Raw genomic sequence first — 26,464 nt, 5'->3', positions numbered from 1 at the left:
TATCACAAGTCTGTTGAGGGGAAAAACTACTGCATAAAATAACTAACCTGGAACAAATATTTTGCATCAGTTTAGGAAAAAAAAAATATAAGCATACAAATGGAACAATAGATTGATACAGATGTAACTTTGTATTTAAGGATAAATAAAATGAGAATTGAGTAGCACAATTCTTGATTTAAAGAGAGAGAGAGAGAGAGAGAGAGAGAGAGAGAGAGAGAGAGAGAGAGAACGAGAGAGCGAGAAAGAGAGAGAGAGAGCTAGAGAAGAACAAGTCACTGCCAGCGCAGGAGCCGGGGCTTACATGTGCCAGCAGACTGATCCAGTGCCAGAGAAGACAAGACTGGCACTGGCATTCATGGCTACAACGGGATAGCTCCTTCAGCTCTCCCATGAGTTTCAAGTCTGGAACATTCTCAGTCCTTGTCTTGTTTATCTGGTGATGAAGGGTTTCTAGGACGGTTTAGCAGGGCTTCAATTTTCTTAGCATCCTCCTCGGATTGATCTTTCTGTAGGCTATTTTCAATTTCCTGAGGGAGCTGCTCAGTAAGTTGCAGTCTGGCTTTCCTGTAGTCAAAGAGTAAAAAGGATGTAAATTATCCACTTCTTAGTTCTTACAGAGATTTAAGACAAAAATTATTTGTCTTACTCTCCCTGCTTTGGTATGTTAACTTACGTGCAAACACTGTTCTTTGTGCTTCATAACAATGACTCTTTTCTCTCTCCTAACCTGTTCTACTCACAAGCCACCCATGTACCATTCCCACATTATCAAAATGGATGCTGTTATAGTGAAGGAAGCCATGTGTACTCAGGAGCACTAGACAGCAGCCTGTTACTCTCATCTTTCAGAGGATCTGCACAGAGTCTGCCGTAAGTCTGACTACCCTACCCAGGAAAGAGATTACTCTACTCCAGAAAATGACCAGATGGAATAGACAAAAGTTTTTATGCTCCTTCCTCAGTAGCATCCCATTCATGAACAGTCACTATGTCTACTCAATTCCTCTGTGCCTACAGCAAGAAGTAGAATTATTATTATTATTTTTTTTTTGGTACTGGGGATTGAACTTGGTGGCACTTGACCACTGAACCACATCCCCAGCCCTATTTTGTATTTTATTTAGAAACAGGGTCTCACTGAATTGATTAGGGCCTCACTTTTGCTGAGGCTGGCTTTGAACTTATGATCCTCTTGACTCAGCCTCCCGAGCTGCTAGGACTACAGGTATCTGCCACCACACCCAGCTGAAGTAGAATTTTTGAATGTAGAAATTTAACACGTTCTGTATTGTTTATAGATATAAACAATATAGGGGTGACCACTTTTTAAACAAGCTAAGTAAAGCCCCTTGAAATGCATTACTGTTAGGTAATTTCTTATGCGGTCAAGAACACAGGAAAAGAAAAATATGCAACCAAATGAAGTTCATAACATTTTAACATTTTTATTACAGTTTCTAAAGAAAGATCCTCACCAAATTAAAATTAAAATTAGAGTCTTTCATTTTTCTATTCTCCTTAATTAAAAGGAGTAAGACCATGAAGGGTATAAGTTGAAGGACAGTAAATATAAATTTTTCTTAGCCAGGTGGGATGGCATATGCCTGTCATCCCAGCAACTTGGGAGACTGAGGCTGGAGGACTGCAAGTTCAAAGCAAGCCTCAATTTAGCAAGGTTCTAAGCAACTTCATGAGACCCTGACTCAAAATGAAAATAAAAACTGCTGGGGAAGTGGCTCAGTGGTTAAGAACCCCTGGGTTCAATCCCTAGTACCAAAACAAAAAAACAAAATAAACAAAAACTTTTCTTTGAATTGGGTGGCAAGTCAAGAGTACTTGGGTCAGCAGAGCACCACCAAATTAGGCCATGGTTGGAAAGTCAGATCCCCTAGTCTTAACATCTCCTTACCACTCTTCCAGTTTCAGCTCATACAGTGCCTTTCGATCCTTCTGTTTTCTCTCCTGAACTGTCTCACCGAAGTACTTCTGAAGTGCCATGAATAGGCCTCCAACAGGAGTGCTGAGGGGAGGGAGAGAGAAAGTTTAGGGAACGCATCCTCAGTCTCTGTGCGACATGTGAGCAACTCCACTAAGCAACAGCACTGATCCACTTGTTCACTATCAGATGGAGGAACATTTGACAATTAAAGCATCTTTGTTAACATGGTTAACATCACTGAACTGTACACTCAAAAATGGTCAAGATGGTAAATATTTGTTACATGTTTAAATTTTTTTAAATGTTTTAATTAGTTACTTTAATACCTCTCTCCTACAAGTCAAGCTGGTATATTAACACTACAATAAAAATGTCAGCAGTGGATAAGGCTGGATATGGCATGCTGAATTTTTTTAATTAAAAATTTTAAAAAGAACCCATAAATCTACAGAATTATCCCACTCCTGAAAAAAAGGTGAAAAAAGGGGGTAGATAGGAAGGGAGAAAGGAGAACTTTTTTATTCATATGAATGTCAAGTGATGAAAACAGAGGGACTAACCGAATTAGCACAATAGTTTGCAAATACCTTTCTAACAGTCAATTATAGCATGAATCATTAATGTATCATTAAAACCACTAGGGGAAAAAGTTGGAGAGCAGGACATTAACACAGTCTCATCCTACAAATACTTAGTATTCATAACTGGAAAGGGATATTTTTGCAATGGAGAAATTTAGTAGATGTTGCCTTAGCAGAATTCTAAAATAGTCTCCCCAAATTTGCTTTCCTAATTCCCCCACTGTGAACGGGATGAAATATTATTCCCATAACTATATTAAGTTACATGGCAAAATAGATTTTACAAATATAATTAAGGTGACTATTCGGTTGAATTTGAGTTAATCAGAAAGATCTGTCTGACTCCTTAAAAGCAGAGTTTTCTCTGGCAGAACAGAAGTAGAAGATTCAAAGTATAAGAAGTTTTCAAGGTGCTTTGCTGGTTTCAAACTGGAGGGGATCTGTGGAAGGAATGTGGATGGGCCTGTAGGGACAGAGAGTAGCTTCTGCTTCATGGGAAGCAAGGAAACAGGGACCACAGACCTATAGATACGAAGAACTGGATCCTTTTCAACAGGCCATATGAGCTCAAAGCAGATTCTTCTCCAGGACCTTCATATAAGAGCACAGCCTAGCTAATACCTTGATTTTGACCTCGAGAAACCCTAAGCAGATAAGCTCACCCAGACTTATGATCTGTGGAATAGTGAGTATTGTTTTAAGGAGTTAAGTTTACAGTAATTTGTTACACAGAAGTATAAAACCAATTTATCAAGTAATTAAAATATTACTCAAAATGGGTGACTCAATATGTCTCTTAATGTGATACAAAGAGGGCACTGCTTTACCTATACTGTATTCCCAAAAACATTTAATCTAAATCTAATCCTGAGGGACCAATCACTTGAGAAACAATCTGAGCATTATAGTGATAACTGAGGAAACCTGAATATGGATCCTATCTTAGTTGCATTAGAACAATGTTTACTGTGATAATTGTATTGTGATTCCATCCTGGGAGATACTGGTATATGTAGGAGTAAAGTGTCATGAGGTCTCAAAAAGTTTAGTCAAGAAGAAAAAAGAAAGGAAAAAAATATACTTACATCCCACACATACACAGAACTACAGAAAACAAATGTGGCAAGATGATGACAACTGGTGAATTTAGGTAAAGGGTACATGGGGGTTTAACATACTAATTCATTCAACTTTTCTGTAGGTTTGAAATTGTTCAAAATTAAATAGTTGGGGAAGAAAAAACATTTTAGTCTTTTAAGGTAAACAAACCAAAACCAACCAAAAAATTTTATAGAATGTGCTTATTAACTGTTTTATTCTTTCTTCCAGCTCCTTATAAATACCTTTACTCCAATTACAAACAATTTTAGATATCAGTGATATTTAAACAATTTTTGCGCAGTGAAATGGGATTTTGAATATATACTCTACCTTAGGTAGTTGTATTAAATCAATCTTAAATTGTTTATTGTGATAATTACATTGTGATAAGTGTAAGTAAGATCAATTAGGGTAGAACTAGAATTGGACAAAGTCTTATAGACTTTCAGTATTAAATATGTTTTTTGGAAATGAATGACCATTTTAATAGGTAAAGCATTAATAAAAGATGTACCAATTTAAAATCCAATCATTTTAACACTTACCCCAACAAGGCTCCAATTATACCACCAGCCACCAGGCCTCGAATGCCTAAGTTTATTCTGAAAAGACCTCCTGTGACAGCTAATTTAAAAAGAATAAAGTTAACATTAAATAATCTTTGAACACAAGAATTCCATTTTAAAATTTCCCTTCTATGATCCAATTCCCTGAGCTTCCTGAGCCTACCATTAATATGCCACTGTAAGAAAATAGCCCATACTTAACTTTCCATCTACCCTGCAGATTCAAAGGAAGAAATTTCCCTTTTACAAAAATAAACACTATCTTTACTAATGGATCCAGTGTATTCTCATTCTGCCTGGTGTTTGTCCATTTACATTTTAAAATCTGTATTTTCTTTCCTTCTACCTCTTCTATTTTTTTCTTTTTCAAGGAAAGTTCACCCAAAATAAAAACCAAATCTTCAAGTAGTCCCAGTGGCTAATGCCTTCTCCCAGCCTCACCCTGCCTATGACTGAAACACTGTTCTCAGGCAGGCCTGCAAAGCCTTGGCCTACAGTGCTCCCTGGTGGCTGGTACAGAGTATGCAGCTTTCTTTTCCACTGGGAGAGCACACATCTATGTTCATTCATTTTCTTCTTGGAAGAAGCACAATGCAACTTCTGACATTTCACACAGTAACATTTGAGGTTTATAGTTTTATTTAAATATTATATATTTATTCTTTACATTTTCTAAATGAACAAGAACAAAAATTACCTTTAATTTCATTACTCAGAGATAGTAATAAATTGGTCTCCTTCCCCTAGTCTCCCAAACAAAATCTTTTTATAATAGGGGCCAATGCTGTACATACTAAATATTTTATTTTCTTGGAACACATTATTATATTTAATATCACTAAGTTTTCCTCCACAATTCTATTCCATGGATGTACTATAAAGCATTGTCCAACATAGTATTCTATTTATGTATATTTTAAATAAAGGTGCAATGATAACTCCCATACAAAAATCTTTGTGCATTAGAATAAACTCAGAAATGTTATTTCTAGGACAAAGGGTTCAAAAATTTTAAAGGCTTTTGACTTAAATTACTACACTGCTATTCAAAAAGTTTGCATGAAATTACTTTCCCATTAAAAGTACGCAAATGCCCTGTTCTATATTCTCTTATCTTTCCCAAAAGACCAAAAGTGGTATCTAATTTAAGTCACATTTCTCAATTAGTAGAGAAAGACAGTTGTTCTACTGCAGGTTTACAAGTTATCTGTTATTTATGTATTTGAAAGAACATATTCATGTTCTTTCTCCTATCTCCAATTGAGGTATCCTTTCTCTTTGATGTATAAGGGATTTTATTGATTACCTGCTTACATTATTTTGGGATTGTTTACACTTAATATCTTCTGTGGTATTTGTGACATAGGCAAGTTTAAAATTTTTATGTGGCTAAGCCTGTTAACAATTTCCTAAATTTTCTATGCTTACGTATGTATACATATACATATGTATATACATACACATTTACATATCTTCCCACTTAGAAACCAGACATATATCTACTTCTATTTTTCTCCAAATATTTTTTATATAATCATTTTAATGAATCTCACTTTCTTGTAATGAATATAATTACAATTTAATTTCCTTCCAGCTAATAATTGTTCTAGTTTATGATTCTTTTACCATCAGTCTGAACTATCACCTTTACTCTAGTTTTGATATTTGTGTGTGCTTTATTTTGTTCCTGATTTTGAATTCTGTTCTACATATCTGCTAATACTGTTTTATTTATTGTAATTTTATTCACGTTTTAATGACAGTTGTAAGATTCTGCTCGTTATTTATGAAAATTTTTTGCTGTGCTCACAGAATCAGGATTTTAAAGCTTTAACCTTGTATAAAGTTTTTATTTTAAATCTATAATTTTGATTTAAATCGTTTTCAGTGAATACTGGGTGAACTGTACTAACTGTAACCCTATTTTTTTTCCCCAAATTTCTTTATTTTAAACTCACTGAAAGAAATAAAATTATATTTAAAAAAATAAGTATTCTCACAAACTGAAAGCCAGGAACAAAAGAACAAGTTGGTAGTTTTTCCTGAGAAGCAGATCTAATTAGCTGTAGAATGGACTTTCTCTTTCCTAGCTTTTGTCAAACAAAAAAATTATTTTTCCTATTTCTAAGGCATCAAAAGCACTCTGAATGCTACAACAGGTTGTTCAGGTACAAAGTTTCAGAGCCCTCTAACAGGGATTAAGAAACATTAAAGGCTGTTATAATTTCCTTCCTTTTAATATCAAATTGTACATACTTCTACTTTTTACATAAATTTGAGAATGTCACACTCATGACCCAAATTTCAAAAATCTGGTCATATTTTAGTAAAATCTTACTACTTCTTAATAAGAATGTCCAAAGTATCTGAGCTGGCTGAGTGCTGAAAGGGGCCAGATATAGGAATAGCTGATCTGCTCAAATGATGCCAGTCAAAAAGCACCCATCCCAGGAGACTCAGATCAGCTAGAAATTTCTACTGCGGTCTAATTCCTAACCACTAGACCTGCCCACAAAGCAGATCAAATCCTAATGGTTCATAAGTAACACATAGAAGTTACAAAAAAGTCACTTTTTAATTCCCAAAGCTCTAAACTTAAGTCATTTCCCACACTTAGTTCCCCTCATTTTTATACTGGGAAATCTATCAAACTAAAAACATTTTTTCCTTGACTTCAGTAAGATAGTCAAGACAATTGTTAGCATTTTCATTCTATGCATAATTGCTTGTGTTACAAGTTTTGATTTGCACAGGTAGTAAGTTTGAATCAGTTTTATCAGAAGTTCCAGTCTTATGTTCTGATTTGAAATATTGAGTACACACGCCAGATGATTTTACCATAGCTTGTTTTTTAAGATAGTTTATTCACAATTTGTAACCACAAATTCCCTGGGAACATTCATTTCTGAATTTTTTAAAGTGGGGGAGTAAAATGTCTGTAACACCTATTATAGGTGTTTAAAGATTCAAGGGACCTAAACTGCATTTCCAATTAATTATATAACATCAATCAGCTTTTAAAGATTCAGCAGGATTCTGTGGGTACATCCTCATTTGTTACTCCAAACACCTATAAACCTTTATGAGTAGATCAATATTCCAAAGTAAACTGGTGATGGACCCTAAGGGAAGGGAAAATTTTTTTTAAATCCCCATCCTGCCCTACCCTGTTTCTTGGTTCTGTAGGGTTAACAGCCCTCCTGAGAAGCTCTTGAACAACACTGGTGTAACCCTATTTTTATTATTTTATGATTTGTAATTTTCTTCACCAAAGTTGTACATTTATTAAATGTATTTCCCATGTAACATTTTTGTTACTATTATAATTTTTTCAAAGCATCATTGTAGGGATCTAACAAGGTTATTTATTTATACTTTACGGATTGGTGTTAATTTTCAAGCAATCTTTCAAAATATTGTCTACAAATAGAATTGCTTCCTCCTCCTTTTTTTTTTTGTAATTAAAATTAACATTTATTTGTAACGTTTGTAGTAGAATGTTTGAAATGAAATAGTTATGCATTGCCCTTATTTTTCTTTTTCTTTTTTTTGCAATGAGCATACAAAAATACACTCTATTTAGATGCACTGAGTTTTTAAGATCTGCCACATCTGATTAATCTTTCCATAATATTCTCTATTTACTTAATTTGATGTTACTGTTTATTTAGAATATATATTTGATCTGCAATTTTTCTGCTTCCTTTCTAAAAGCAATGCCTTTGCTCCGTTAATTTACATACCACAAAATTAACCTAAATATACAATTCAATGATTTTTAGTAAAAAGATTTAATGTTGTGCAAACATCACCACAATCCAATTTTAGAACATTTCTGTTCTCACAAAAAGACACCTTGTGTCTGCTTGCAATTACTCCTGGTTCTCAACCTCATCCTAGGCAATCACTAATTTACTTGCTACCTGAAAGATTCTCCTGTTCTGGACAAGTCTCTTTTTCATTTTCTCTTTCTTTCTTTTCTTTTCCTTTCTTTCTCTTTCTCTTTCTCTCTCCTCTCTCTCCCTCTCCCTCTCCCTCCCTCTCCCTCTCCCTCTCTCTCTCTCTCTCTCTCTCACACTGGAGAGTGAACCCAGTGGTACCCTACCACTGAATTACATCCTCATCCCTATTTATTCCTTATTTTTGAGATAGAGTCTCATTAAGTTGGTCAGGCTGGCCTCAAACTTGTGATCCTCTTTCCTCAGCCTCCTGAGTTGCTGGAATTACAGTGGTGTGCCACCAGGCCCAGCTTCCATTTTCTTAATGCATTTCTTCTAAAATACAAAATTTTGATTAAATCCAATTAATCAACTTTTTATTAATTATGCACTGGCTATCATATTTAAATCTTTCCTAATCAAAGGTCACAAAGATTTAGTGCATTTTCTTTCTAGTTTTATAGTTGTAGCTCTTACATTGAGGCCTTTGATCTCAGTTAATTTTTGCATATGGTATGAGGAGCGGTCAAAGTTCACCATTTGTGCAAGTGACTATGCAACACTCCAGCACCACTAGATGAGACTCTCCCCCACCCCCACTGAACTGCTTTGGCATCTTGGGAAAACCAACTGACCAGAAATATCAGATGTAGATTTCTGGACTCTCCATTCTGTTTCACTCACCTATCCTTAGGCCAGTAGTACAGTGCCTTGATTACTATAGTTCTAGTAAGTTTGAAATTGGAAAGTATAAGTTCTCCAACTTTATTTTTTTCTTTTTCAATATTGTTTTGCCTACACTGTTTCCTTTGCCTCTCCAAATAAATTAATCAGCTTGTTAATTTCTGCAAAGATAATTTAAGCCTGTTGGGATTCTGATAGGGATTTAACTTGAGATCAATCTGGGGAGAATTGTCCTCTTAATAATTTTTAATCTTCACCACCTAAAGATGCTAAACTTGAACTAAGAGGATATTAAAAGGTTTATTACACACGGAGCTTAAGGAGGAGACCAAGGTGGGTTTCCAAGTATGAAATGGCCTGAGAGAGCTGGAAGGATGAGTGGCTTGGGTTTTTATGGTGGTTGAAAGTAGGGTTAGAGTGAAGGCTTCGTGCAGACTGGAGCTAGCTAGCATGGTTTACACTACCTGTTGGCACCAATAAAGGCGGCCCATAGCACTTGTGCCCCCTCACCCCAGTACTGGGAATTGAACCCAGTGGCGCTCTACCACTGAGCTACATTCCCAATCCTTTTTATATTAAGACAGTCTTGCTAAATTGCCCAGACTGGCCTCGAACTGGTGATCCTCTTTCCTCATCCTCCAGAGTTGCTGGGATTACCATAGTTTGTGAGGACTTAGGTTTTCTTCTCTCTCTTCTCCTTTCTCTTCTCTTCTTCTCTCTCTCCTCTTCTCTCGTCTCCTCTCTCCTCCTCTCTTCTCCTCTTCTTCTTCTTTCTCTCTCTCTCTCTTTTAAGAGGAGGAAATGTTTATTTTGGTTCATGTTTTTAGAGGTTTAGTCCGTGGTTGGCCCAGTCCACTGCTCTGGGCCCAAGGTAAGGCAGAACATCATGGTGGAAAGGTATGGTGGAGGGACGATGCTCACTTCATGTGGCCAGGAAGCAGAGAGCACTTGGGCTTTCAGATGTGGGGCAACAAAGCAAGGAGGACTTCCAGTTTTTGATGTGGCATATGCTTAGAATTTATCATTCCATCCTAATAAGTAAAAAGCTAAACAAATTGAAAAGAACTCTTTTCTTAGCTCTATCACAGATGTGAGGTCACAGGACAAACTGCTGCCCTCAAAACTGGGAAAGCAGATAGATGAATACAGAGAATCACAACTCACCGGAGCAGAGAACCCATGGGAACCAGTATTGAGCAAAACCTGAACTATAAATGACAAATTGCTGGAAGCTCAGTGTAGGGAAGTCTAAGAGAGAAAAAAAAACTCCAGGGTGTCCAGTCATAGAGGATCCCACACTGTTGAATTTTATCTTCACGAGTTCTAAGTTCTCACAGTGAAAGTCTTAGAAAAATCACCTCACCCATACTGAACTACACCAGAGCACAAGTTCCTAACAAGGGTTGCCCTGAAGATAAGTGATTTCACACAGTCTAATTTATTGGGGTTTTATCAGAGACTAACAAACCTAGGGAAAATCTAAGTCCAACCTGCTCCAGCCTTCTATGTGGAAGAAGAGAAATATCCAACTCTAGCCTACTCTAGCCATTTTGTCCCACCTAAGGAAAACACTGAGAAGAACTTGTGAAGCTAACAAAGGCACATGCTCACCAAGACAGAAAACTCATCATAGAACTACAGAACGCTCTCCTCTCGCACACCTTACCATCACATTACTAAAGTCCTATTTGGTATAGTTCCTTTTACCTAGTATAGTATGTGTAGCTATTGAGAAAAACTTACATGGCATACAAAAAAGGCAAAAGCACTGCTTGAAGAGGCAGAATAAGCATCTGAATCAAATCCAGTTGTGACAGAGATGTGGGCTTTATCAGACTGAGAATTTAAAATACTATGATTAATATGCTAAGGATTCAAGTGCATAAAGTGGATAGCATGTAAGAACAGGGGTGATATGAACAGAGAGATGGAATTTTAAGGAAGAACCAAAAAGAAATGCTGAAGATCAAAAACTGTCACAGCAATGAATATACCTTTCTATGGGTTCACTGGTAGATGGAACACAGCTGGTAAAAAAGACTCTCTAAGCTAATGTGTCAATAGAAACTTCCAAAACAGAAGAACAAAGAGGGAGGGACAGAATATCTAAGAACTGAGGGACAACTTCAAAAGGTGCAACATGAATAGATGAAATGGAAGAAGAGAGAAATGAAGAAAGACAGGAAATGTTTGAAATAAATGGAATCCCCCTATATTAATCTCAGAAAACAAACCACAAATTCAGGAAGCTCAGAAAACATCAAGCAGGATTAACTGGCCCCCATATTACACATAGGCATACCATTTTCAAATTGCAGCAAATCCCAAGATAGAGAAAGAAATATTGGGCTGAGGATGTAGCTCAATGGTAGAATACTAGAGTACCATGTGTGACGCCCTGGCTTCAATCCTCAGTACCACAAAAAAACAAAAAAGGAGAAGCCAAAGGGGGATGGGGGACACCTTCCTTACCTGCAAAGATAACTACATCAGACTTCTCAGATACCACACATCAGAGAGAGTAGAGTGAGCTATTTAGTGTTAAGAGGAAAAAAAAAAAACAAAAACCACTAACAGTGTTTAATCCATTCAATTCATATGATGTTATTACTGACATGTTTAGATTAAGGCCTGCCATTTTGCTATTTGTTTTTTCTGTATCTTCTTTAATTCTATTTTGATCTTTCTGATTTTAGCTTCATCCCCACTATTATGTTTTGTTTTCAGACAAGGTCTTGTTGAATTGTCCAGGCTGGCCTCAAACTTGATCCACCTGCTTCCACCTCCTGGAGATTACAGGTGCTCACAATGCCCATACTTCTAAAAGTTACTTTCTTATTACTTTGTTCCAACATAATACCACTCTTCTCCAACTGTCATGCTCTTATTGTCATATCCGTGGTGTATGTATGTTAAATTCAACAATACGATGTCAATTCCTGTTTCATACAAACCTATGTATTTTAAAGGTTAAGAATCAGAAGAAGAAAAAATTATTTTTAAAGTGTTTTATAATAACTTATCCACTTACCATTTCTTGCACTTTCATCTACTCCTGTGGACTCAGGTGACAATTTGGTGTCATTCCCTTATTATAAGACCTCCACTCCTTCCCTCTCCTTTCTGCTACTATTGTTCAAGGTATCATTAAATGTTATGTGCCTGATACTTTACTTTTATTAGTTTTATCTGTTTTATAGAATCTATGTTGCCTTTAATAGTTACTTACATAACCACCTTTATCAATACTCTTAACTAACACTTCATGTAAATTTAAGTTAACCTCTGGTATCACGTCCTTTTTAAAAGGCAGGTTTGCAAGCAATGAATTATCTTTATCGGCAATGTATTTTTTCCTGCCTTTTTTGGGAGGGCGGGGGGAGTTACTGTGTATTTAACCCAGGAGTGCTTAACCACTGAGCTACATCCCCAGCCCTTTCTATTTTTTATGTTGAGACAGGGTCTCATTAAGTTGCTTAGGGCTTTGATAAATTGCTGAGGTTGTCCTTGAACTTGCTATTCTCCTGACTCAGCCTTCAGAGTTGCTGGGATGCCATGTGCCCAGTGAAGAATAGTTTTTCTTGCTGCTTTCAAGATTTTCCTTGTGTTTCAATAGTTTAAATATGACATGTCTAGGCACAAATCTCTTTGTGATTTTCTTGGAGTTTGTTGAATTTCTTGAAAATGTAAATTAATGTTTTTCATCAAATTTGGGGCTATTAATTCTTCAAATATTTTTTCTATTTCATTTCTCCTTCCATTCCATCGGTATTCTTATTACATATATGTTGGTATGCTTGATGGTGTCCCACAGACCTCTGATGTTCTGTTTGTCTTTCTTCACTTTTTAAATTCTGCCCTTCAGAAGAGATCATCTATCTTCAAGTTCGCTGATTTTCTTTCCTGATACCTCAAATCTATTGCTGAATTCTTTTTTCTCTGGTAAATTTCAAATTTCTATTATTGTACTTATCACCTCCAGAATTTTCATTTAATTACTTTTATGATTTCTTTCTTTACTGAGCTCCATATATTAATTCACTGTCACCATATTTTTATGTGACATTACGTGAAGTCCTTTGTTAGCTATGTACAACAGACAGGCCCCATCAGAGGCAATTCCCACTGCTATTTTTTCCTAGTTTTTCAATGTGACTTTGTTGCGATTGTTGAAAACTGAACATTTTAAGTAATATACTGCAGCAATTCTGGAGTTAGAACATGTTCCCTTTAGGGGCATGGCTGTGGTTCTTTATTTATGTAGTAACTTGCCTGGAGTAAATCTGTGGAGTCCATTTTGCTATAGAGTATAGCCATTGATGTCTGCCCTCACTTTTTATTTTTATGTCTCTCATCTTAGGAACTGTATGCACCAGCTAAGTTGTCCATCAAGGATTCATCAAAACATAAGGCTTGTATCCTTTGCCAGTGAATTTGTCTGTGGCTTAGGGAATACATTTAAAGGTGATTCAGTTTATTTTGTAATTTTCCAGGACAACAGGTAAATATGATCTTATTATGGCCCTCTGGCTTCTCTCTCTCTCTCTCTCTCTCAACACACCAGGCTATTTCTTTGGCTTTATTGTCCCTCAACATCCTCATTAAAATTCTGCCTCATCTGCCAGTCTATGGTTTGCCCTAAACAGTATCAAAACCTCAGTCTAGTTGTGTAATGTCTGAATTCCTTGATTGTTTGCAACTGTTTTCAGCAACTTCCTTACACATGGAATTTTCTGTGCTCTGCTCCAAACGTCAGCCCCCTCAAGTACAAAATCCTCTCATCCTGCCCTGTCTTTGTGGGACTTCTGCACCACAAAGCTGGAGGTTCAGGAGTGGGAGCAGCCTCAGGATAAAATCACCATAGACTCTTACTGTTCTTACCAAGATTTAGTAGATATTCTCGAATAAATGTTTCTCAATTTGTCATGTGCCTTGGATCAATTTCCAGCATCTTTAAACAGTTGTTTTTTTGATAACGTTGTTCAGTGCTACTGGTGCTTTTTGGGGAGAGGGTTTTCTAAGGTCCTCACTGAGCCATATCTAAATGTTGAATGTTTTTTTATTTCATTAATAACTAGACAATGCCAAATAATATCAAGATATCCTTGATATTATTCTGATAGTAGGGGAAATTAGCATTATACCACCATGTTGGTTGCTGATTTGAGTAAAAATTCATATTGTATCTAAAAAACCTTTCTTATTTTACAAATTATTTTTACATTCAATCAAGATATATTTATTCTAAGCCAGATATGGTGGTAGACACCTGTAATCCTAGTCATTAACAACACTGTCAAGAGGATTCCAAGTTCCAGAACAGCCTCAGCAACTTAGCAAGAACCTGTCTCAAAAAAAAAAGAATAAAAAGGGGCTGGGGATATAGCTAGTAGTTGAGCACCACTGGGTTCAATCTCTAATACTGAAAAAATAAATAAATAATTCTATTTGGCTATGTGTCAAATGATTGTGAAATGAAAGGCAAATACTTCCTATGAATTCAAGTAAGTCAGTTTAGTGGAGAAGCAAAACATGCTAACAGCCATATAGTGTTTTAAGTATTTTAATGAAACTATTTAGAGTTAATTATAGAAAAACTGGGGAAAGACACCTAAGCAGAACTAAAGGTAGAAAAATAGGGGTGAGGGAAAATTCCTTGGGGAAGCTGAGGCTGACAAATGACTGGACTTTGAAAGATAAATAGGAGCTAAGCTCAATGGCACATGCCTGTAACTCCAGTGACTCAGAAGGCTAAAGCAGGAGGATCACAAAAGCAGGAGGATCACAAAAGCAGGAGGATCACAAGTTTGAGGCAAGACTCAGCAACTTAATGAGACCCTCAGCAACTCAGCAAGATCCTGTCTCAAATTAAAAAATAAAAGGACTGAGGATGTAGCTCAGTGGTAAAATGCCCCTGGGTACAATCCCCAGTACAAAAAAAAAAAAAAAAAAAAAAAAAAAATTGAAAGAAAGATAAATAGGAGCTGAACAAAGCGTTTGCAGGAGGGGGAAGGGGCATTCAAGAGGAGTAACCACATCATGTAAAACAAGAATATACTGGGGATTTGGAAAATTCAAAATTTATAAAGCTAAGGCCAAAGAGTGGGGCTTGGAAGACATATCAAGAATTGATGTTAATGTGAGGGGAAACTACAGAAGAACTTGACAAAAAAGTCTTAAAATCATATTCAGATTTTGAAAAAATAGATAAGTGGAGAGGTACAGCACACCAAGATTAGAAATAGGGAAGATGTGATAACAGCAATGGGAAAAAAAGAGACGAGAGAATTCACATAGATATGTTAAAGAAGTACAACTGATAAGACCAGAAGTTTGGAAAAATGAAAATAAAGTACAGGACCATATCATTTCTTTGTTTCTGGTTTTGATACTCAATAGGGAGATGACAGAAAACATAATACCAAGAACAAAGTAGGTGGAGGAATAGAAAGAGTGGTTTGAACCTATAGAATACCTATGTTCTCAAATTTAAAAGGGAACAATCTAGGTATTCCTATGCTATTAATTACTCTGTCTAGTTTTATATTTTAAAATGTTTCCATTAAAATGTTAAGGTCAAATTACAGATGTATGTGTTTGCCTATGTGTACACATATCGGTAGAAATAGTGCAATGGCTAGGTGCAGTAGTACAACTTGGGAGGCTAGGAAGGATGCCAGGATTCAAGGACAGCTTGGGCAACTGAGCAAGATGCTGTGACAAAGGGTTAGGATAAAGCTCAGTGGTAAAATGTTCCTTGGTTCATTCCACCAAAAAATAAAAAAGGAAGATGGGAAGGAAGGAGATAAAAATAGAAAGCATGCACCCAGGAGCAAGATGTTAACAATGGCTAAATCTCTCTATGTTAAGGGTACACAGTGTTTTGTGTATTATTATTTTATTTTGGGGACTGAACCCAGGGGCATTTTAACACTGAGCTACAACCCCAAGCCTTTTTAAAAGAGGGTGTATCTAGTAGAGGAAGAAAGCTTTTAAAAGAAAATCGTTAACTCTTGCCATGAAAATATGGTCTCCTGCTACCTCATAGGACCAGTCTCATCTCAAGCTACTCTTCCCTTCACTATGTTTGAACCACATTAACCTGTTTCTGAGGAAATTTATTGCCACAGAATCCTAAATATTTCTAGGATTCAATATCCCTAGATATTTCTGTTGTTCTTTTTTGCATTCTTCTGATGTCAGGTTAAATGTCAACTTTCTCAGAAAGGCCTTCTCTAACTGACTTCACATTAGATTTCCTTGTCCTATGTATTTGTTGCTTTCTATCACAGGATTCCGTATTTCCCCATCTTCATTAGACTTTAAAATTCAATTAGAAAGAAAAGGATCTTATCTGTTTTATTCACTATGCATACCAATGGCCAAACACAAAGCTGTCCATAAACACATTTGGATTGAATGTTGAATGAAATATGATGTGAAGCCAACCAAAGAACTCAGTACTTCTAAGTCCTTCCATATTTTCTAAGCCATATTTGAGGTTGAAAAATGTAAACAAGAACAAAAATGTCTTACCTCCTGCAATGACAAAATGACTCAGAGCATTTTTATCTCGGTACACAGTTAGTCCAGTGTTCACTGAGCTGGGAAGAAAGGAAAAGAAAAATATACAATTCAAAGCATATCCTATTTGCCTTCTTGACTACTGTTCTCACTAAAAGGAGAGGTTTAAAAAAGTCTGCTGTATCAATTCCTGGTCCTAGAGAGGCTCCTTCAATGTGTTCCATGCTGCTAATATGCCCATGGGTTTTCTAGGTAGACCTTCTGCTAAACAATGAACCAAAGAACTGTCAAATTTCTAGAACAGGGGACCAATGGGTACTGTATTGCCACTCTGCAACAATGGAGCAGTGTGTGGTGAGGTCAGGTATAGCTAGCCTCATTTAGCCCAGGATCCTGACTTCATAAAACATGAAAGTGTTTGCTTTGTTCCAAAACATATGACAAAACTAAATTTTTCTTTTTCTGAAAAACAAACAAACAAAGCATTCTAATCTATTCAGCTAAAAATTAGCCCCATTAATCTACTGTCATATCAAAATAGGGCCAAAAAGAAAGATAAAGATTAGGAGGGTTAAATTCTATTGAAATTCAAAAGATAAATCACTGTCTTCCTCCAGTCATGTTCTTCCTCCTTCAGTCTCTGCCTGCCTCCAAACCAGATGTACATACAGTTCTCAGATTAAAAAACATTTATTAGGGCTGGGGTTGTAGGTCAGTGGTAGAGTACTTGCCTAGCATGGGTGAGGCCCTGGGTTCAATCCCCAGCACCACATAACACACAAAAACAAAAAAAACAAATAAATTTTTAAAAAATTTTAAAAAGGTTAAATTAAAAAAAAATTATTAAAGATGCTTTTCTTATCTTTCAAACCTTTAGCCTTGTTTTTCCCCTTATTCTTTAAAAAATAAAATTCCATTTGATTTTAATAGTCTTATAGCCATTATCATCATCAATGAATATTTTTTTGAAAAAAAAATTTCTTCAATATTCAGAAATAGAAACATAAAGGTTTTGAGAATTTCCTTTTCTTAGGAACCGTATATGTATTTTGATACTAGTTGGTAGACCTCTATCATGTTGAACAAATCTACGATTTACACAACCTTTACACAAGTTTCTCAAGTTCTTGAGAAAAAGGTATTATGAATCACTTTCAAGTGTTTTCTATAACCTCAAAAGATGCACTCCAAAAAAATATTAAGACCCTCTCTCACAACTCAGAGAACTTACTTGAATATAGTCACAAACATTGCAGTTCTCCAACTCCAGCGCCAGCCATACCGAATGAAGCCTCGTGTGGCAGCACGATGTGCACTTTGCTAAAAAGTTTATAAAAAAGCTGTGAGATTGCAAAACACCTTGTTGCTTTCCTTATTCTCAAACTGTAGTGGGGGGAGGTGCCAGGTATAAATTAGTCAGGGGCAACTAAACAGAAAATCTCTAGAATTATCATTCTTTAAGCACTGAGGTTTAAGCAAGTCTCTTGTGTATCCTATTTTATCAGGAGATGGAAAACAGAATTGCCAGTGTCAATACCAAGCAATCCATCAATTAAGTATCTAAAGAGAATCTATGTAGCAACCACCACGACAGACATAAAACCAGTTAGACATATTCTTCATATTAAAAAAAAATACTGTGGAAAAGAAAAATAAAAACAACTATTGGGTTGAGAATGTGGCTCAGTGGTATAACACTGGGATGTGTAAGGTCCTGGGTTCAATCCCCAGTACCACAAAAAAAAAAAAAAAAGGAATAACTGCTGTGTAAATACTACATTAAAGAGGAAGAATTAAAGTACAAAGGAAGAAAAAGGAATTCTTACAGACTACCCTTTATGTAAAAAAATGCATTAACATATTACCTCATTTACTCTTAACAACATTCTTTTCAGGAAGGTGTTTTGATTTTAACTAAGGCTTAGAAGGAGGTTTACCACCAACATAACCAGATTGTAATAAATAAAGCTAGAATTGGAGGATATACTGTCTCCAAGGCCCATTTTCACTATCCCATCATACAGCCAGATATATAATATTATGGGGTAAAATTTAGATTCTTAAAGAATGAGAGAACTGGGGTTTTGGCTCAGTTGTAGAGCAACTGCCTAGCATGTGTAAGGCACTGGGTTCAATTCTCAGAACTTCACATAAATAAATTAATTAAATAAAAGTCTGTTGTCAACTAGAAAAAATATTTTTAGAAAAAGAAAAGTATGTGAGAACTCTTGTGCACATACTAACTATTTAGGCAAATCAAACTTCTCTGAGAAGGCTGGGGTTGTAGCTCAGTGGTAGAGCACATGTGAGGCACTGGATTTGATCCTCAGCACCACATAAAAATAAATAAAAGTTATTTTTTATGACAAAACTTCTCTGAGAGGTATCAGTATGAACGCATGACTTTTAATAAACAGGTAGACAAGAGGGGTGGGAGGGGTGGGGGAGAAGGGAAAAAAATAATAATAGAATGAATCAAACAACATTACCCTATGTAAATTTATGATTACACAAATGGTATGCCTTGACTCCATGTACAAATAGAGAAACAACATGTATCCCATTTGTTTACAATAAAAAAAGAAAAAAAGAAAAAAGAAAAAAAGTAAAATAAATAGGTAGACAAACACAGATAAAGATATGTATAAACGTGTATATAAGTGTATCTCACACACACTCACTTCCCAACTCTTGTCTGCCAAGGGCTTAGAAGCAATGACATCCTAGTAGAAAGGCAGATACTCGGGATACAGATTTTGGTTTCTAAATACCATAATCTACTAAAAGAAACGAGCTCCTTGCAGAAATGGCCACCAGACTGGCATTGGAAAAGATGAGACGGGAACATTTTGCTGTCTCCAAAAGTAAAGGCATGCTCAGAGATTTATGAAGACATTATATTAAGGACAGAGGAATTAGCTTAAAGAATTCCAACTGTCCAAATTCAGGTAAATTCGAGTGTCAAAATAAATGACAGTAATGGATTATAAACCTATAGTATAAAATAAAAAACCATGAGTATAAACTGATACAAATAAATTATAAATACAGTCTGTACCACATAACAATGTTTCAGTCAAGGACAGATGGCATATATGATGGTGGTGCCATAGATCATATTACCTGTGGTCCTCCCAGTTTGTATATACTCTATGATGTTTGCATAACTGACAAATCTCCTAACAAAGCATTTCTGACTGATCCCTGCTGTTGATTCATGACTGTAGCTGGATAAATAAATAAATCAATATGGGGGAGGCATGCTTTCTTAGGGCAGAATATGAACCAATAAATGTAGGAAGAATGACAGACTTAATGTTGGATGTGATGGCACAAGGCTATAATCCCAGCTACTCAGGAGGCTAAGGCAGGAAGATGACAAGTTTGAGCCAACTTGGGCAACTTAATGAGATTATATCTCCAAAAAAAAAAAAAAAAAACAAGGACAGAAAAGGGGATCAAGAACTGAAACAAATTTTTGTGTATGTATGTATATATGAGTTCTATCAGGATGAACTCAACTACTATGTATAACCATAAGTCTCTAATAAAAAATTAAATTAAAAAAATCAAAAGGGCTGGGGGTAGAGCTCAGTGGTAGAGCACCCCTGAGTTCAAAACTCAATATCGCACACACACAAAAAAGAATGATGGAATTAGAAAATGGCCATTTGGCAACCATCACAATAACAACTAGTTCAAGCAAGAATCATAATTTAATGCTAAAACTAGAGGATAGAAATTTGATGAAAAAGTAGGATATTTACTAATCTCAAAAAATCTAACAAGTATCTATAAAATATTTTTTATTACAAAGAGGAAAAAACAGTAATTTTATGGTGGGTAAACTTGGTAGATATCATCTTAAGTGACTAAAGTATATAACACCAGTAAAAGGACAAATAGATACCATGTGCTTCTGATCAATTGTACTGAGAATACAATATCAATTCTAGGGTAACCTGCCAAAAAAGAATGAATTTTATCATCAGATACTATCAAACAAATCCAAATTGAGGGACATTCTACAAATGGTCCACAGTCTTCAAAACTGTCGGGGTCAGGAAAGGCAAAGACAGATAAATAATTCTAGATGAAAAGAAACTAAAAAGGGGCATGAGAGACAAATTTAACATGTCATCTATAGATCCTAGACCAGTTAAAATTTTTTCTTTATTTTTTAAATAAATGAGGTAAGTTGAAGAGCAAGCAAATTTTACACAAGGTCCACAGATAATAGTACTATAACAGTGTTAATTTTCTGATCTTGATCATTATAATCGTGGCTGGTTTTAAATGAGAATGGCCTTGATTTTTGGAAATGCACACTGAATTATTTATCATGTCTATAATTTACTCTCAAACAGTTCAGGAAAATATAACAGTATTTATTATACAGAGAGAATGATAAAGCAAACATGGTAAAACATTAATTATTTACAGGCTCTGGATGAAAGGTATGTAGAGAATCTTGTGCTTTTTGCAACTTTTTATTAAGCCCAATGACTTTAAAGTAAAAAGTTAAAAAAAGAAACCTCTCATGGGGCACAGTGACACATGCCTATGCCAGCAACTTGGGAGCCTAAGGCAGGAGGATATCAAGTCAAAAGCCAGCTTCAGCAATCTAGCAAGACCCTGTCTCCAAATAAAAACTAAAAAGGGCTGAGGAAGTTCAATCCCAGTACTGGAAAAAATAGAAGAAATATGTTTTAGACAGAAGAGTCATAGTTGTGATCTTACACATGTATATTTTGAAGAAGTCGAACAAGCAATGTGTACAAATTACACATCAGCATTAGTACTTCTGTTGTTATTAAGTAAGACTAAATTTCTTTAAAACCCTCCCAAACCACAACCTAACTGAATGACTAAGAGTAAATAGGTAAGTTTATATGCCCCTAAATACTATTTAGATCACCAGTACTTACCACAGCATCAAACCGGTTATGATAAATTTCTGCTTGGCTCTGCTCAATGTAGCGTCGTTTAGCATGAATAAAAGCTGGTATTCCACCATATGCCCAGCCGATGATGCCGGCTGAAGCTGCTGCCCTATAGATATGCTCAAGTTCCTTTGAAATTCTCTGTTGTTCACTAAAACATCAAGAAGACACATTGTTGAGACATTATCCAAAATACCACAGGAAGAATTATCCAAAATGCTTCCAAGCACAGTAGTGCATGCCTGTAATCCCAGCAACTCAGGAGGCTGAGGCAGGAGAACCCCAAGTTCAGAGCCAGCCTCAGCAATTCAGCAAGGCCCTAAGAAACTCAGCAAGACCCTGTCCCTTAAATAAAATATAAAAAGGCTGGGGATGTGACTCAGTGGGTAAATGGCCCTGGGTTCAATCCCCAGTACCAAAAAACACAAAATCCAAAATGCTAACACCACAATTTTCATTATGGGATGAACTTAAATTCTTTAATGAATTAAACAGAGCAGTGACATTAAAAGTAGCACAAATTCCAGGCAAAACTAATCTATGTTGTTCGACACTAGGACAGTAGTTATCCTTGGAAAGACAGTGACTACAAGGGGCATAGAAGGGAGCCTCTGGAATGCTGGTAACAATTCCTGGTTGATTACATAGCTATTTCAGTCTGTGAAAGTCCATTAATAAATATACTATGTACATTTTTTTAAGGCACATCATGCTCTAAAAATAAGCTCTTTTTTAAAAGGTGGTTTTATTTTAAGAGTATTACTATATTTACTATACCCTAGTAATAGGAAATCTGTGAGTTGGATGTAGAAAACAGTATTTCTCTTTTTAAATTTTAAGGTCACTTACAGAAATCACATAACACGAGATTTTAGAGCTTTTGTATGAAAGAATGAAAACATGAATTTTTTTTTTAAAAAAAAGTCAAAATCCTATCATACACTTATTTTTATGACATACTCAGATGGTGTAAAAAGCTTCGAGGGGGGCAGTGATGAGGTGGCACGAAAAGTTCCAGTTCCTTGGGAGGTTAAGGCATAAGGATCACTTGAGCTCAAGGCCAGGCTGAGCAACACAACCAGACCCATCTCAAAAAAAGGAAAGAAGAAAAGCATTGGAAAAGTTCACTGTGCAGATGGCAACACAGGCCAGTCTAAACTAAGGGAAGACAGCTGGGTACAGTGGCACATGCCTGTAATTCTAGCTACTAGGATGCTGAGGCCAACCTGAGCAACTTGGAGAGAACCTTTTCGAAATAAAAATAAAAGGTCTGCAGATATGGCCCAGCACTAAAGTAATTGCCCAGTATGTGTGAGGCTGAAATATTATGGAAAAAAAAAAAAAAAAAAAGGAAAACTTACTGTTTAATTTATCACTAAGAAACCAGAACAGTTAATGAAACTTCCAAAATGTCCTTCTGAATCTGCTCTAACGGCTGTTTGTAAATATCATTACTATAAATATCATTACTATAAATGTAAGTAAATTACTAAATGATATTTTACATTACTGACTTGCTTTCACAGAAAATAGTTAATTCTAACTTTCAATAACCACATTATTTCTGAAGTCAGAATCTGTATTTCAGTTCCTATATTTACAAATAAATTTAAATAAAATCTCTAAGAAAATTGTAATTCTCTATATTTAACATCAGTAGGAAAACTGACACCTTAAATTTTGTACTTTGATCTTTTATAGTGAATAGAATCAGAAACATCTGCATAAAAACTAATCTATAGTATAACTCAGAAGAGAGAAAATGTAAAGGAGCTTAAAATTTGACAAGCCAGGAAATGTACATGCTTTGCCTCTTTTACATCTTCTACTTCTGCAACATAAATAACATGTATCTCCATTTTATCCATATGGAAATAGAGGCACTAAGAAGTTACATAGTTGGCCCAAATGGCTAATGAATGGCAAAGAAAGTAACAGGCCTCAGCAGTGGAACAGACCTGGACTTAAGCAACAGAGAAGTTGTGGACCTGGTTGTAACTTACTGTTGACCCACCTGCAGCCAGATCATAATCTCATTGAACCGTGTTTTCCTCCTTCTAAATAGGAAAAGGGATTTTACATTTCAACTTTCTTTCAGCTCCAGTATTTTGTGTTGTGATGATCAAAATGACCCTCTTCTATTACACAAGTTCTTTCACAAAAATCTCAACTACTAGAAGGACCTCAGAGAAAAGCTGCCTCATTATCTTTAAAAAAAAAAAAAAAAAAAAAAAATGAAACCTAAATAAAATAATTAAATACAAGTCTGTCAGTTACCTTGCTCCAACTATCTTGGCAACATTACAAAGCTTCAATTTTAATTTAATCACTTCATAACAGTGTAGTAAATTACTTCATGAGAGAGCAATCTTTTCACAAGTAATTAATAAATTAATGAATTGTCAACAGTTTTATTGAATAAATTCAATTTAAAGGGTTATCCTCTATTCTGAAATATCTTCTATTTTAAAATCTAGTTATCTTTTCTTTTCTAGATGATGAGAAAGGGCTGGGGATGTAGCTCCGTGTTACAAGGCTTGCCTTAGCATGAATAAGGCTCTGGGTCCATCCCAAGCACCGGAAAAAAACCCCAAACAAACAAAACATCCAATAGTTGCTACTATATTCAATTATTCATTAGGCAAAATAAACTGACAACCCTCTCTGGCCCTCTTCAATCCCCATTTGTCAAGGAACACTATTGGTCATGAAATACCAGTAAGTTTGGGATCAAATAAAATACAGAAAAGAATACTGGAACAGATTTCTGCAGACATGGGTTTCAAGCTTGGCCCAATTTTTCTTATCTGTAAAATCAGGATTTGCTTTCAAAAAGACTACATTCCTTTGTATCTACATCCAACCCCAAGAGCTCTTTCAGTGAGTGAGCCTTAACATTCAAAACCTGTCAATTACCAAATGGCAATGTCTGGATATAACCTCGGGCCACAAATATCAGAACCTCAAATCTCACTTAAAAATAAACCACCACCCCTGGGTCCTTCGCCCCGGCTGACAACTCTTTCGCGGCCCCTCCCCACAGACCCTGGGCACTTTTACTCTCTGACAAACAGCTCCCGGAGGCGATCCCAACCGGATTCCGGGTAATAGGGTTCTGGGACATAGGAGGGCAGCTTCTCATTCTCCAGCAGAGCTTCCGACTCAGTAGACACAGCTCCAGCAGCAAAGACTCGGGGGAAAGGACGCCGTGCCCTGCAAAGGAAGCTCCGTGGGCCCGGTGACGGCACCTCCATGCCCGCTCCCGACCTGCGGGCACACACACTTGCGCACTCAGAACACAAAGACCGCCTTAAAGCGTCTTAGGAGAGGGAGAGGATAATTGCACGAATCAGTGGGAACCCTGGCGATAGGTCCAAACTAATGCACTGCCCGACCGGCGGCCACAGGACTTAGACATTCCTGCCCTCAGTCCCTGGTCTTCCTTTGGAGGTCCCGGGAACACGCCACAGGAAGTCCCACCCCCATCAGGAGGCGAAAAGGCGGGACGACAGCAGAGACTGCGCAGAAAGTACTTCCTGTCGGGGCGGAACGGGCGGCCGCGGTGCTGGACCGCCCCCGGAAGTGAGTTGGCAGTGAATGCGCGCTTTCGGTGTGATCTCTCGGTTTTCATCCTGTTTCCCGGCCTCCTGGGCTCTGTCCCTGAGGATTGGGGCAGGTTCGGTTTACTTGAAGATGGTCACGTACGGAAGTAGGTTAGCATATTTAAAATGCCAGAGCCCGGCGCGGTGTCACACACTTGTAATCCCAGCGGCTCGGGAGGATAAGGCAGGAGGATCACTAGTTTAAGGCCAGCCTCAGCAAACTACCTGTTGACTGCAGAAGAAATGCAGGCCCGAAATAATGTTAATAAGAGGAACCTGAAGGAGGAGACTTGTGTGCTTTTCCGCAGACCAGATCCGGAAACTCAGGGAGATGAAGAAAATTCCTCCTAACCATAAAATGTAAGAATTTATAATTAAGAATTCAATTAGAACAAGTCATCATGAACCAGAGCAACCTAGAGTTGTCATGGCAGTCGGGACTTGAAAGTGATGTATTTTGCTGTCAGTCAAAAGTCAAGTGGTGAATCAGGGTGGGACTCTCTGGAAACTTCTCTGGGATCGCCTATAAAATTGGAGTGCAAAGCCAGCCCAGTGGAGCACACCTGTAATCCCAGCAGCTCCGGAGGCTGAGGCAGGAAGATAGAGAATTCATAGCCAGTCTTAGCAACTTATTGAGGCACTTAGCAATTCAGTGAGGCCCTGTTTCTAATAGAATGTAAAAAAGGGACTGGGGATGTGGCTCAGTGATTAAGGGGTTCAAATCCCAGTTTAAAAAAGAAAAAAAATTGGAGTTCAGGAGAGGCACACTATTCTTCTGAGAGGACCCACTTTCTCCCTTGAGAATATCCCCTTCCCAATCTCTTCAATAAACTGATGCCTGTTACCTTGAAATCTTTTCTGACTTGATTGTAAGAATTGGGGTTTAAGTTGGGGGGGGGGGTGTCTGTGTTGCCTCAGTTTCCCGGAAGGCCCTGGCTCTAGTGTTAAGGAAGATTTCTCTGTTATCCTTGAGGAAAAAAAAAGATTCATTGCCCCTCATAGCACTTACTCCATTATGCCATTATTTTTTATTTGATGATCTCTCTCAGTAAACTACTTTGGAGCTCAGAGACCACATATACTCATCTCTATCTCCAGGACCTACCAGTATCTGACACAAAGTAGGTGTTCAGTGAATATTTGTTGAAGAAGAATTCATATCCCCTGACTCCTGGCATAGGTTGCTGTTTATCTCTTGTTAAGTAGAGGTAGAGGTGGATACCAGCATAAGGTCCTAAGGCCTGAATGTTCAAGAAAATGGCTGTGCAGTCTGTCTGCCTACATGTAAAAATAGTCAAATGCTTAAAATGAACCCAGGATCATCCTGGAATGAGGAAGGATGGGAAATGGAGATAGGGTGGAGGTTGGGCATATGCTGAAATCATTTACATTTAACTCCAAATATCCACAGGGGTCTCTGGCCTGTAGATACAAATGAGGTCATATTAATAGGCAAATTTCACCAATTCCATAGCTGCTTCCTTGTGTAGGTAACTAGAGACACTTGTAAGGCTTCCTTGCCACCAGTAGCTTGCATAAGTCCCCTGTCTACTGCTCACACTGGCGCTGCTGTTTCATCTCAG

At 36.8% G+C, this 26,464-nt stretch overlaps 1 protein-coding gene and 1 long non-coding RNA gene across 2 annotated transcripts; both read right to left on the bottom strand.

Annotated features, from left to right (window-relative positions):
* Positions 1–110: 110 nt before the first annotated feature.
* Positions 111–24,757, bottom strand: TIMMDC1 (translocase of inner mitochondrial membrane domain containing 1). Its single transcript, XM_079101525.1, has 7 exons — positions 24,340–24,757; positions 21,265–21,430; positions 17,568–17,656; positions 16,349–16,416; positions 4,170–4,248; positions 1,913–2,023; positions 111–567 (listed from the first exon to the last, which is right to left on the bottom strand). The coding sequence occupies exons 1-7, from the start codon at positions 24,531–24,533 to the stop codon at positions 417–419; spliced, it is 858 nt and encodes a 285-aa protein (XP_078957651.1). The 5' UTR covers positions 24,534–24,757; the 3' UTR covers positions 111–416.
* LOC306638267 lies at positions 13,805–14,577 on the bottom strand. The gene is made up of 2 exons (XR_013757455.1): positions 14,302–14,577; positions 13,805–14,156 (listed from the first exon to the last, which is right to left on the bottom strand). It is a non-coding gene; the product is annotated as an uncharacterized lncRNA (long non-coding RNA).
* Positions 24,758–26,464: the final 1,707 nt, after the last annotated feature.

This window comes from Sciurus vulgaris (genome assembly GCF_902686455.1).
Source record: "Sciurus vulgaris genome assembly, chromosome: 10".
In the NCBI taxonomy this organism is placed as follows: domain Eukaryota; kingdom Metazoa; phylum Chordata; class Mammalia; order Rodentia; family Sciuridae; genus Sciurus; species Sciurus vulgaris.
Note: the sequence above shows the minus strand (reverse complement) of the source record. Positions and strands in the feature narration are given on the sequence as shown.

Bases quoted from the DNA above. Each gene is read 5' to 3' on its own strand.
- TIMMDC1 (XM_079101525.1), bottom strand. From the start codon at position 24,533: ATGGAGGTGCCGTCACCGGGCCCACGGAGCTTCCTTTGCAGGGCACGG. The intron at 21,431-24,339 runs GTAAAAGTGCCC...TTGATGTTTTAG, and splicing joins CGGGAGCTGTTTGTCAGAGA to TGAACAACAGAGAATTTCAA. The intron at 4,249-16,348 runs GTAAGACATTTT...TTTTTAAATTAG, and splicing joins TCATTTTGTCATTGCAGGAG to CTGTCACAGGAGGTCTTTTC.